General features: G+C 40.0%; 1 protein-coding gene across 1 annotated transcript in view; it reads left to right on the forward strand.

Moving 5' to 3' along the window:
- LOC143784436 (dynein axonemal heavy chain 11-like) overlaps positions 1 to 14,124 on the forward strand; it is a 248,080-nt gene that overhangs the window by 174,952 nt on the left and 59,004 nt on the right. Inside the window, exons 33-35 of the mRNA XM_077272673.1 lie at positions 1,309 to 1,473; positions 10,785 to 10,925; positions 12,796 to 12,966. Of these exons, the coding sequence (XP_077128788.1) occupies positions 1,309 to 1,473; positions 10,785 to 10,925; positions 12,796 to 12,966 (477 nt within the window). The remainder of the gene's footprint in view (positions 1 to 1,308; positions 1,474 to 10,784; positions 10,926 to 12,795; positions 12,967 to 14,124) is intronic.

Below are 14,124 nucleotides of genomic sequence, written 5' to 3' on the forward strand. Positions count from 1 at the left end.
TATGAGCATGAGCAGTAAGAAGCTCTGGCACCACACATCATGTGTAATAGGATGTGCTCCCAGTGGATATTATGATCTAATACTGGAGATAACATGGTGCTGAGGTAAGAGGAGGCTTCTCACACTGCTGTCTACCCTGTCTATCTGATCTAATACTGGTGATATCAGGGGTGCTAAGGTAAGAAGAGGCTGCACACACTGCTGTCCATCATCTATTTGATCTAATACTGGAGATATCAGAAGTGCTGTGGTAAGAAGAGATTGCTTACACTGCTGCCCACCCTGTCTATCTGATCTAATACTCGAGATAACATGTCTGCTGCGGTAAGAAGAGATTGCTGACACTGCTGTCTGCCCTGTCTATCTGTTCTAATACTTCAGACACCAAAGGTGCTGAGGTAAGAAGAGGCTGCTCACACTGTTGTCCACCCTGTCTATCTGATCTAATACTGGGGATACCAAGGGTACTGAGGTAAAAAGAAGCTGCTCACACTGTTGTCCACCCTGTTTATCTGATCTAATACTGGGGATACCAGGGGTGCTGAGGAAAGAAGATATTGCTCACACTGCTGTTCACCCTTTTTTTCTGAATTCTGAGTGCCTATTGTGCCCTGAAGATACCTTCACAGTACATGGTATAAATAATTTCCATATTACAACACCTGAGTTTCCTACTGCACGTGTTCACAACTAACTGTGCTATTACTTTTCTAGGATGGATGTGTGATGCAATACTAGACACATTCTAAAGATAAGAGACTGAGAAAAAAATACCTTCCTGAACTGATAACAGGTAGCAGAGAAACATGGAAAAGTGAAAGCATTATGATCAGTTCCAAGTGAAAGTTGCCTTTATTAAGGGCAACACGCTGCTTCAAACAGTTGTATATCAATATAGTGTTCGACTTTAGGAATGTGAATGGAATGCTGATTGCATATGTTGCAACATTTCAATATTTAATGGAATATTTCAATTTAAATATTTTATACATTAAATGCCTTCATTGTAAAGAATATAAAGCTCTAAATGCTCCTTAAAAACAAAAAAAGCCCAATAACAAAAGAGTCATTTTAAGTTAGTAATTTGTGAGTAAATGGAATGAATAAGGAATAAAATGGTCATTTGAATGTACCCGATAAAGCCCCAAATTATACTCCTTTTCCTTTCTGGATATTAGTCCTGACCTTAAATGCTTTAGAACTATTGTAAAATGTTGAATAATCAGGAAAATTAAAAGGTAGCAAAGTGTATTCCCATTGTTCGCATCGGCACAATTACAGGTCTAAAACTTACCATTTTCTTTTCAGTCTGAGCTCACAAAGCAACAAAATTATTTCAAAATTGAGTTGAAAATGCTTGAGGATGAATTACTGACACGCCTATCAGCAGCAGAAAGTAATTTCCTGGGGGACACACTCCTGGTGGAAAAGCTGGAAACAACAAAACACACGGCAGCCGAGATCGAAATGAAGGTAACGGAAGCTTTATCCCAAGCTTAGGGCTGCTGGAAAATTGTACAGTGAGATGTCGTCAAGTAAGAAAATGAGATAATGAGGATATTTCCCAGTAAAAAGCTAATTGCTGCTCATCCTTGATTTACTAGACCATACTTCTTTTTGCATGCTGCTCCTGGCTGTTTAACAAAGCATTTTGCTTATATGGGTGGTATAAATGTATACAATATCTGCAGTGTACCTCATCAAATTTCCTGTTATAACTTTTCAGCAAGCCAGGATCAATCAACAAGTAACTGCAATTTATTTATTTTTTCTCCAATGGCAAAATTGGTTGATTTTGCCAGAAAAGTTGCTGTCAACTGCCTTGCATGCAAAAAGAGTAGCCCTTTAATATACTGTGCAAATGCTATAAAAACAGCTTTTAATAGAACTCTTTAAAGAATCACTCCCATCAAAGTTTTAATCTTCTTAATATATTGTAGTCATCATATATTAACAATTACAATTGCTCATTTTGCCTTTCCAACCAGCTAATTCTTCTCTTTTCGACGCTCTATGTAGAAACAGGAAGTCTCTTGTCCCTGCATTTATCACTCCCCTCTTCACCTCCTGACCCAGCTGCCCCCTCCTCCCACCTGCCAGAGACTTTTGCAATGATGACTCGTACTGGGAAAATTGACCTCCTGATTCTACATAGAGCTTAGAAGGATTCAGCTAGTCAATTTTTAATCATGTGATATCATAGACCTAAAGGAAAAGAGAAGAATTAGCTGGGTAGAAAGGCAAAATTAGCAATTGTAAGTACACAGTGCTATGTAATATAATGACTGCAATATATTAAGAGGATAAAAATTTTGATGGGAGGAGGGGGGATTCTTTAATGCAAGTCTCCAACCTATGTTCTCCCACCTTCTCCCCAAATAATTGACTCTATTATAACATGCATTTGGAGAAGCTGACAATTGGCAAACAAGAATTCATAGGAACTCTCATACGCAATAAAAATAATCGGCAGCACGATATCGGCAGCACATCATCCTGTAAGCAGGGTATGTGCTGCCATTAACATGATTCTGTATGGGGACAGAATAATCGTGCTACTAATCCATGTTCCCATCAGTTCTTGTCGGAGTGTGTAAATATGCCAGGAAATGAGCGCCAGCTGGACTGCATACAGTAGATCCGCATTCATTAACAGATCTAAATGGACCCTCAGGCACGGTTTTAGGCTTTTTTCACTTTTCTACTGAGCCTTTAGTTTATATTGGAATGCAAGGACTGGATACGAAGATGCGTCGAGGGCGGGACGAGTGGTGGTGGATAGCGGAGGGGGCGGAGAGGTCAGCAATAAGGTGAGTATGTTTTTATTTATTTTTTACATGTTATGGTTATTCCACTCTGGTGTCTGCAGAGACCCAAGAACATAATAAGGGACATTAAATATGTGGAGAAAAGCTTGTCTGCAAATCTAATTTCCCAGAAAATACAGTCGAATTCGAATTTTCGTCTGATCCGCTCATCTCTATTCGTGAGGTGTTGATTTTGTAAACTTTTGCAAAACAGAATTGCAAATCAGTGTTTTTCATGTGTCAGTAGGAATCATCACATTTACTTTAAAATGTTTCAAGTTGAAGGTATATGATTTTTTTTTTTTTTTTTTCATGATGATGCATACCTGGAATCTTACAGTTAAATTAGTGTTATTTTTGGACCTCGAATAGGACTAATTTTAATGCATGAGCCTAATTATATTCTCGGGTTAATTAGAATAATCTTCACCATGAAGAAAAAGTAACATGTAACTTGAAAGAAATGTATTATCAAAAATTAGGAGGCATAGAAACATACACAATCATCACTGATTAAAATCACACATCGGGGTCCCCTTAGTTATGATGTTAAATCACCACAAACCTTGTTGACAATTTTTAGTTACAATAATTATGTTGATTTAACCTACCAATATGTTTTCTATGTGTACAACCGCAGAAATGTATCTATCCCATTTAACTGCCATATGAAACTGCTCTAAAAAAAGTCAACATCTTCCCATAGAAAGTGGATCTATAGAACGTATATTTGTGAAAGTTTACTGATGTTCATGATATTTGTGCATTGCATATAATTTTTAGACCTGGTAGTTCAGTAGTCAAATATTACATAGTAAGCATAGATGAAAACCCTCCAGTATATTTTTATATTAGATGTATTGTGATAATGTCTTAAATGCCGAGATATATTCATATTAGGAAAACAATCTTTTAGCACACATTTTTACAGTTGCCGATTTTAGGAAATGTTCACATGTCCAGCAATTATTTATTTTTGTTTTGGACCATAAAAAGTAGAAATAAAATAAATAAAACATTTCAGTACAGGACGGGTTCATGTGAATTCGGAACAGATGTGACATAAGATGTCTTCTATTTACCTTTGTTCGGTCTGCTATACATTTCGTCCGGCGGCCATGGAAGACTGACGTGGCCGATGGACCAGGGTCCTGTTTATCGATTCACTCCTGTTTAGTCACCGGTGATTTTCAAACATTTTTTTAAAACTTAAGCATTGTTTATTTTTTCCATGCAGAAACGGTTAAAAAAGAGATATCGCAGCTCATTGAACATATTTTCTACTTAACATACAATACGATGTACAAATCTAAAATGTTTATGTGGATAAATGAAGCACAAAGCACCTCAGTGGTAGAGAAAAATCTGTATTCATGGTGGAGATTTAGTTTTTAATGTATCCCAAAATGTATTTTTTAAGATATAAACAATTAAAATATTAATCAGGAAGCCATTGATCCTTTATGTACTGTAAGTACCTATTATATTTTAGATCACGTGGAAATATCCTAAACCAGAATAGGTCTTACTCTTAAACTGACTGCCCTGTGATTAATGGAGCACGAAGGATTTGGATGCTGATCAATGTTATTTCATTTGTAATCAACATTTGACAAAGTAAAAATTATGCTTGTGCTACAAATAAAAAGTTGACTTTTCTAGTAAAAAAAATATGTTATAAAAGGAGGTTTTAAAATAAGTATCATGCTTCGCTTGCCTCCTCGTTCTCAAATTCTGCATAGGTCTCTCACGATTGCATAGTCACTGGATGATCTCAGCCAGGCAATCACTGAGGATTTGTTGTCTAAGCTGCTCTGTGATTGCTGGAGGTGCTGTAGCTGTGTCTACAGCTGGAGATGGAAAAGGTAGTTAGTCAATTCTACTGGTAGGTAACACCAAAACCATAGACTACCACGGATGGTATCTTCAAAGGGGTTGTCCACTACTAGGACAGCCCCTTCTCAATCTAAATGTTTGGCCCCGATAAAATAAAAAAGCTTATACTCATCTTCCGTGACAGCGCCATTCCAGCTCTGTCGGCACTCGCAGTCCCGGGCTCTCATATGGTTGCATGACACGTGGTGCCTGACGCCCAATCAGTGCTGGCGTCACAGTCTCCACCTTCAGTCGAATTGAACATCAAGAGTAAGTCCGGGCTGCAGCTGCTCTCTGAGCTCCTCTTCATGTTCAATTTGTATGAAGGTGGGAACAGTGATGCCAGTGCTGATTGGGCACCAGGCACCACGTGTCATGCAACCATATGAGAGCTCAGAGACCGCAAGTGCCAACACCACTGGAACGGTGCCGAAACGGGAGGTGAGTATAGGCTTTTTGTTTTATCAAGGCTAAACATTTAGATTGAGAAGGGGTTGTCCTAGTTAATAGTGGACAACCCCTGTAACTACCGGTACTTCACTTTGTCATTCCTCCGCTACTCTAGGCCACTAGGAACAGTATCAATAATCATTTCACTGTTATAACCCACCAGGGATGTCATTCTTTATTCCTATACAGCTGTGACCCATCAGAGATGTTATTTTTCTATTCCTTCACTGCTCTAGTCCACCAGGAATTTTATTATTAATCGCTTCAGTGTTGTATTCCATCACTTCCCTGAGCCAAAAGCGCTGTTATGTTTTATTCCTTCCCTGCTCTAGACCACCAGGAATGTTATCATTTATCATTTCCCTGCTTGGATACAATATTTTTATCATCCTTATTTCTCTAATGCTCTAGCCCACCTGAGATGTTATTTTTCATTCCTCAGCTGCTCTAGGCGACAGGAATATTCCCAATTATGCAGGAAATTAAGACTGTGTCTGGAGAGGCAATAGCTAAAATATTTTAATAGTAATAATAAAAAAATATATATGTTATTGGTGTAATGGCAGAAAGAGGCTCACTTATTGAGTTTTTGCGCAAGGTCTACAAATCAACCAGTGCTTATGGAGCGCCCCCAGATGCAGGGCAATGGGGTACTCGGTACCGGGTCCCTCTGTCTCGGTTCTGGGGATGTCACGGTGGCCCAACCTGGTCCGTGGCCCTGCTAAGGGGCGTCCAATTAAAGGTGTAGGTGGTGGTGGTTTAGGTCGCGGTAAATAACGAGGACACAAGGTTGCAGTCTCTTTACCTTTTACTGTAGACTTCAGCATCCACAATCCAGAGCACTGCTAACAGGGCTTGCTGAGACCGGCCGGTCCGAAGGCACATCCAGAGTTCCCCTTGCAGGTGGAAATCAGTAGCCTTCCTACTTGCGCCTGTGTGTTGTAGTACCTCCCTGCTGAGCACCACGGGATAGTCCTCACAACTCTTGTATCTGTTTCTGATGTTCTCTCTCTCCTTCCCCCAGTTTGGATAGGACGCACCCGTATGACGGGGGTAGGCCTGGAGCTATTTTATAGGGACCCTAGAGACGCCCCTCTCCCACAATTTGCCTCCGTTGTCTGCTTAGGTGAAAAGGTGAGACAGCCAACCTAAAGTCAACTGCCCTGCCGTGATTGAAGTAAAGCGTAGAGCCAGTACTCCATCGGTGTTCCGGCCACCGGCTACACGCCTCAGAAGGATGTTGCCACGATCTTAGGGCACGACTCCTCCCGGTATTATCTCCTTTGTTGCTGTGATCTCGTTTCTCACTTCTCCACAATATACTTCTCTTCTTGTCCTTTCTTAAGATACCGCCGCAATGAAGTGCAGGCGCTGCTCCGTAACGATCTGTCTCTTGCTAGGCCTCTGTCAGGATCCCACCCCTGACAGGGACCCCCCTGAATCTTTCCCCGCAACACCCTCTCTCACTGGATGTTGCCTGGGCAAAACCCAGTCAGCTTTCTTCCTAACTTCCTATCCAACCCCCAGTTTTACCAGAGTGTGAGGAGTGGCCTAATACATATAACCTTTTGCTCCCCCTGGTGGCCGGAGTGTGAAGTGTAATGTGTGACTGTGATACCTGGTCAGGTGAACTCCTTTAGTACAATCAGACGTACCATCACTCCCCTTAGCGGCAGAGCGACAATACTGCACGACCAGGACTCTGGGGTGCTGCACTTAGTTAGCAGCCCTTTATGCAAATTGTCCCTTCAGAGAGAAAGAGGACTTGAGGACTCAATTGAGATTCTGGTTTGGTTTTTATCCTAAGCCATATGGCAAGGCTCGTTAAAGGGTCAATATTGACTTTTAGGATTGCTCCTTCCAATAGGTGGCTCTAGAGTTTAAGTCCTCTTCCTCTCTGAAGAGACAATTTGCATATTTAATTTCCCAGAGGAGCATGCATGGCTTTTAAGTCTCCTCACTCTGACATGTCACTCTCCACAAGGACAAACGTCACCCCTTAGACCCCAACTCTTTCTTGGAAATTCAAGAAAAGATCTATTTGTGCACTAATGTCTGATGTCAAGTAACTCTCTAGAAATAGTATAGAAATGTTAGTGACTCCGACCTTTATTTGATTTTCATTTTAACATTTAGTAGAACAGAAAGTTACCCGCTGTTTATTATGCAGAGAGTCACTGTTTTCTGCTTGACCTTCACTTCCATAGACTCTTAATAGTCGCAGTACATTTATTTGCAGAGGTTGCCGAGCGATGAAGAAGGTAAATTAACACCATTTATACCCTTTCAGAATATTTTTGGAGTCAATTATGCACATTCCTATAGACTTATGAGCGTGAAATATGGTTCCTAATATTCATAACATTGCAATGAATATTTTTATCTGGCTTTCTGAACACAAGTTAGCGTCTTGTACAGAATGGGACTAAATTCCAATCCGTGCTCATCAAAGAAAATTATTATAGCTTCCCACAAACACACCCATTTCCAAATGGGATGAGGAGCGATTAAAAATCATGATTATTATTTTTATTTTATTTTTAACTCTGAATAGGCTGGTATGCTGTTCCAAAAATAAAATTAAGGCATATTTTTATACTTGTTAGGGTAGGAATATTAATATTGGCCACCATGTGCCCAGTGTACTGCCAAGTCAAATGGATTATAAGAAAATAACTTTAAATTTTTGTCATATTGTTAATGGCTGTGAAATTGTGCTAAAATTTAAAAAACACTTAGCATTGATTTGACACTAATTTTCTTGACTCACTACGAGTGAGCTCTTATACGCTTATACTCAGATCAGCAATAACACTAACACCATTTATAGATTAAGTGAATATCATTGATTATAGCACCACTTTTCACCTGTAAAGACATGGGATATATTGGGCAGCAAGTGAATAGTCGGTTCTTGAAGTTGATTTATTTGAACCAAGAAAAATTAGCAAACGTAAGAATCTGCCTGACTTTAACAAGGGTCAAAGTGTGATACCTGCTGATGATAGGGTTAGAGTATCTCCAAAACAGCGGCTCGTCTGGATTGTTCCCAGTGTGCAGTGGTTAGTGTCTACCAAAAAAGGTTTGAATATGGACAACCAGTAAACTGGCAATCAGGCCATAGATGCCTTAGGGTCACTGTTGGGTGTAGGGTGTGAAAGCTAGCCCATCTTGGCTGATCCCAAGGAAAGGACTATGGTAGGATAATTTGCTGAAAAATGTAACCCTGTCTATGATAGATACCAGATGAATGGGAAAGTGTGGATTTGATCTGCGCTTCCGAATAACTGAAGATCCAGAAATATTCACGTACTAACGTGTGGTTTATTCAACGCATTTCGAAGTACAATGACTTCTTCATCAGGATATGCCCCATACATAGATGTATGGGGCATATGTATGCACCATAATTTATTTTGAAAAAGAAAAGGAAAATCCAGTCCTGTTGAGCCGGACTCCAATTTTTTCTATTTTCCTTGATGTGAGGCCAGGGCGAGGCCGGTATCTGAGCCCCAGGTGGATGAGCATAGAGCAACTGGGTGAGCTGGAATCAAGTAATTGTTATGTAGCCACAGACCACTCAAGAGGGCTCTGCTGATTTTGGTCCATTTCAAAAAGCGCCTATAATAGAGTTTTGGGGTGTCAGTTAATAAATAACAAGAGCTACTGGATCTTTAATGCAAATCTAACAGCACATTGTATTAATGGAACAAGATAGCCTGATCTGATTAATCACATTTTTTACGTCATGTGCATTGCTTGGTGTGTGCGCTATCTAAACAAAGAGTGACACCAGGATGTCCTATGGGAAGGCATGGTGGCAAATGCATGCATGATGCTCTGGCCAAAAGTTAGACAGGTAGAGTGGCGAGCACTCTTGCTGAGATCCGAGGTGCTGGTGAAGTGAGATGACAATCCCCGTAATAGAGTAATGTTCAAATCAACGCACACTCTTGATAGATGCTTTTGAAGACTTTATTATACAGATGCAGCGATAACACAATTCATGAATAAGGAATTGGTGCAGGGATAGAGAAGATGGTGAGGCGAAAGGAACATAACGTTTCGACCCTCATAGGGTCTTATTCATATAGTCGCTGTTGGCAAAGTTCACTGAATGATGTAAAGGATATCCTACTTGCAAAAGGACACCGGGGTCCTGGGTAGGTCTGGCGCAATCCAAGGCGCAGGTGAATAAGACCCTATGAGGGTCGAAATGTTATGTTCTTGTCACCTCACCATTTTCTCTATCCCTGCACCAATTCCTTTTTCATGAATTGAAATGATCCCTTTTAGTCATTTGTGATCTCACAGAGTTCTGTGTGAAATATTGGACTCAATTTGATGGTGTCGCTGTCAGAGGTAACATTATTCTGCTGTGACTGAGACAAGTGATTATGTGCCATAGATTTCATAATGGTCATAATGGAAGCACAGAAGGCCAATTATTATTATTATCTGTGTTTGGTAGTACTACTGCCCAGATGGCTGGTGCCTGTTGTGGTGGTAGTGATTTGGCTGCTGCTAGTGGCTTCCGCATTCTTAGCCATGGCATGGTTTTTTTTTTTTCATTTTATACTTCCCCGTCCTTTGCCATTGCAGGTAAGTTTTAATAGTGTAATAGTTGTGCAAGTAAGTTTTAATAGTGTAATAGTTGAGTTATTACAAGAGTGCATATTCTACCACCTTGAGAACAAATTCCTTTTGTTTAGGAACTTTTAAAGGACTTGTACAATGAAGACAACCCTTGCAGAGAGAATATGGACATCACAGAGAGATCCCCTGCTTGGCACTTTCCCTATTATCCAGAACATGATTTACTCCATACGAGTCATTTGTCCTCTGGTAGGCTCCAGCTGTTCATGTATTACATGGATGGCTAACTATTTGAAAGAGCTGACTTCTCCTGGAAAGATCAGCTGTTTGCTGGAGGTGCCAGAAGCCCAACTGATGTCTAGTGGCCAAGTGATCATCTTGTCGGATCTACTCTGAAAGGGTTTTCTCAAATTAATTCAAGGGTTGCCTTTAAATGCATACAAAAGCACATCAGATCCCTATACAATTACTTACTTATGTAAAAAAAAAAGTGCTGTAATTTTTCCTCTGGTTCTAGTGAATTAAAATTGAATATTTCCTTCTTGGTTTCACTAGAGATTACAGGTAAACACTTGGGATCTCAGCAGTGGGACACATTGTGATTAGTGATGAGCGAGTGTGCAAATCATGCAGCTACGGGGACTCAAACATAATCTACGAGCACGCCCAAGATACTCTGAGAACAGCCGATCGTGCTCAGAAAACTTGAGTAATGAGCACACTCGCTCATCACTAATTGTGCTAAATGTATCTATACAATATCATTGTAAAAAAAAAACATACAATATTTAACCTTTTACAGTATAAATGTAGAATGCAATCCATCCATAAATTCTAAACTCTTCACTATAAAATTACCAACAAAAAAAATAGAGAGAGGAGGACATGGATAAATGGAAGGCACTGCAATGACAGCGGGGGATAGACAAAGAGTTGAAAACATCCATGTATAACATTACCGGATTACCCAGCACAGCATGAGATGACGAGTTACTGTATCTATGGACCCCATTCTCCGGGAATTCACTTTAGGATATGTTTGCCTTGTGCACGCAGGTATTAGAAGCCAAAGTCAATGAGGTAAAGATCAACGAAGCTCGGGAGCACTATCGTCCGGTGGCATCAAGAGCCTCCCTCCTGTACTTCATCATGAATGATCTCAAGAAAATCAACCCAATGTACCAGTTCTCTCTTAAGGTAATAGTCAGTAAATTTAAGGTGAAATATTTAAAAAAAATGATGAGTTCTCTTTTTCTAACAGTAGGTGGATATGCAGATGGGAACCCACTCAAGGGGTAAAATCCAAATTGAAAATGATTTCTGCGCCAGATTTCTGTATGCAAATCGGAGACTTTTTTTAAACACTTTTTAGCCTTTAAGGATGTTAAAGGGGGTTGTCCAGTTAAAACAAGTTATTATCTATCGGCTGCTGATCGGTCATGGAAATGGGGCACCCACAGATCAGCAAGTTAGAGATAGTTGATAACTTGTTTTACTGGACAACTTATTAAGGCAGCTAATTGTTGGAATTATAAGTCTAGTACACAAATAGTAAAAGTTTACGAAAGTTGTGAATATGCAATTACTTAACATACTTTTACTTTTTACTGGAACCTTAAGTGATGATGAGTAAGGGCAGAAAATGTATTGCCTATGGTTTCTCTCTATAGCACCATCATGGTACTATGTGCCATTTGGAAAAAGGAGAGTTATAAGGTGTTCAGGGTCGGTGCTGCACACTTTTGCCTTTTTCCACTGGCAGAATACAATAGACACACATGAGTCCTTCTCTTTTACCTAATCTTGTTCCTAAGGCTGGAATCACAGCAGCGTACGGCATTGGATGCAATATGCTAAAGACACTCGGCTCCAGCTCTACTGTGAGTGTGAGTCGAGTGTCATTCTACTTGCTCAGATTCTCTTGCATGAGTGAATCACAGAACTGGTAATTTCTCCATCTCCTCCATTGCCTGTCTCGGTGTATATTGGACTGCACTTGGGTGACATCCAAGTGTAGTCCAATGTTTCACACGCACTCATTGATTTGTATGGGTGCGAGTGAGCTGAGTCTCACCGCCAATCACTTCATGCTGCTCTTTCATGCCAAATCGGCATGAGAAAAAAAATCGCTGATCTGCTTTAACACTGGGCCAAGTGCCATCTGATAAAATATTGGATAGCACTGAATCGATATGCTAGTGACCCCGGCCTAAGGGAGAGACTTGTGTAATAAGAGTATATTAGAGACTTTCTGCAAATACTAAGGTGTTGGAGAAGATCAGGGAACAATCTACAGCATCTCAAAATGTCCAGTAGGCTCCTCAAAAAAGAGAACTCCCAAACTCCTGGAAAAAATCTGCAAACTCCCAGGCCTAGCTACACCTGCCAGAAACATCCTGAAAACTAACTATTCCGGGAGATTTCTTCATTTATGGGGACTGGCATCTACACATGGGAAGATGGACAAAAGTTGGATGTGAAGGATGTGGCATCATTAAAGGAGCACGGTAACAGCCGAAACGTAGTGCCAGCAAATGGATATTCCACCCGGGTGCTTGCCATCAAATGTTGGCATGTATAGAATAGACACCATAACAAATGTGTATGCAGTGAAATATCAGCATCTAGTGAGGATAATTTTGTCTGTGGAGGATATTGAGGTCTTTTAGAGCCTCCTACATTTTACCAGAAATCACTCCTATCCATCATTGCATTCATGCACTGACAGTGTTGAGTATGGCACAACAGGAATACTGTAGTCATGCACGATGGGCTAATATTATACATGCTTTGCAAGGACTACTAATGGTTCCTCAGATATTTTACCAGATATATTTGCTTACCTAAAATGCAAATATTATTATTAGTTGATATTCTGGCACTATTTGTAGCTTTGCCAGTCTCCTATTTTGACAGAATTTCCCAGTGGTTTTAGTTTGTGGGCTTCATTGTTCATCAGCAGAGCCTCGTGTTGTCACTGGAGAGTTAATTGTAGAGCCATTAAGAGTTGCCTTGCTCTGGTCTTCACTGTTAATTGACATAATCTGAATTAATTTCTCATGTGCAGGCTTTTAATATCGTGTTTCACAAGGCTGTGCAGCAAGCAGAACCATCTGATGATGTCCGATTGAGAGTGAATAACCTCATTGACTGTGTGACATACTCCACATTTATATACATCAGCAGAGGACTGTTTGAAAGAGATAAAATAACCTTCACGGCCCAGTTAGCTTTCCAGGTATGGAGCGTGGTACTATTAACTCTACTTCATGTGTCTTCTAGCACTGGGGACTAAAGGGCTTATTTTGGGTTAGAAGTAGGACTATAGGTAAAACTATAAAATTAAAGACGCAAATACAATTTTTTTTTACTTTTTATCTTGCATTACTTATAGACTTTTTTTGTATATTATTATTTTTATATTATACTAAGTAAACTACTAAAAAAGCAGTTTTCTCACATTTTTATTTCCATTTTCATAGCATAAAGGGGCACTACAATATATGACCTTTGCAGAAAGTGTCCAGTCAGTCGAGTCTATCACAACTCCACCATACACAGAAATGCTCTGCTTGGCTGAGAGCTCATATGTTCACTATGAGAAAGCCATTGCCAGCATCATCTGGCGGAGGCTTGTCTCTGCCAAACACAAGGATCAGGCAATTAGATTCCAACCTCCCAATTTTTATGTCCCCAACTTACTCTTTCTGGGAACAGTATGGAGGTCCCCATGCCCATCAAATGGTAAGCTGCTCTCTCCAAACTGGCAGGTTCAGTCGACTATTACTTAATGTCTATAGGGCCTTAATTGAATAACACAATAAAAAAATAATTAATGTAATAATAATATTACACAAATGTTATCTCTTATACAGTATAGGTACCGGCTCCTACATCACAAGCAGGCTGCAAGTTTTTTCCTTACATGTAGACTGAGTTATCTTAGATCAGATTTATTCTAGGCATACACTGTGTGCACAATTATTGAGTATTTTGCCCATATCATAATTTTTATGCAGATTTTCCAACTCCAAGAGGTATAAACCTAAATGCTTATTGGCCAAGGCAGATCAGGTGATATGTATTCATGTAATGAGGGAGGGTACGGCCTAAAGATACAGCACCCTTTATCAAAGTATGAATAATTATTAGGTAGTTTGTTTTCCCCAGGCAAAATGGGCCAAAAAAAGGGTGAGATCACAGAACCACCAAATGTTTTGTGCAAATAGTCAACGGGATCGCAAAAGATGTGTTGAGAAATAAAGATGCACAATAACTTCTAAATATCTGAGAAGAATTAAACTTGAACTGACCGGGAAGCATTATCCTCCAGTGATGTCATATTCCAGAACAGCAATCTGTCCGGTGGCCCAGAAGTACACAGTGTTTTATGCTC

Source organism: Ranitomeya variabilis, chromosome 7, assembly GCF_051348905.1.
Source record: "Ranitomeya variabilis isolate aRanVar5 chromosome 7, aRanVar5.hap1, whole genome shotgun sequence".
Classification (NCBI taxonomy): Eukaryota; Metazoa; Chordata; class Amphibia; order Anura; family Dendrobatidae; genus Ranitomeya; species Ranitomeya variabilis.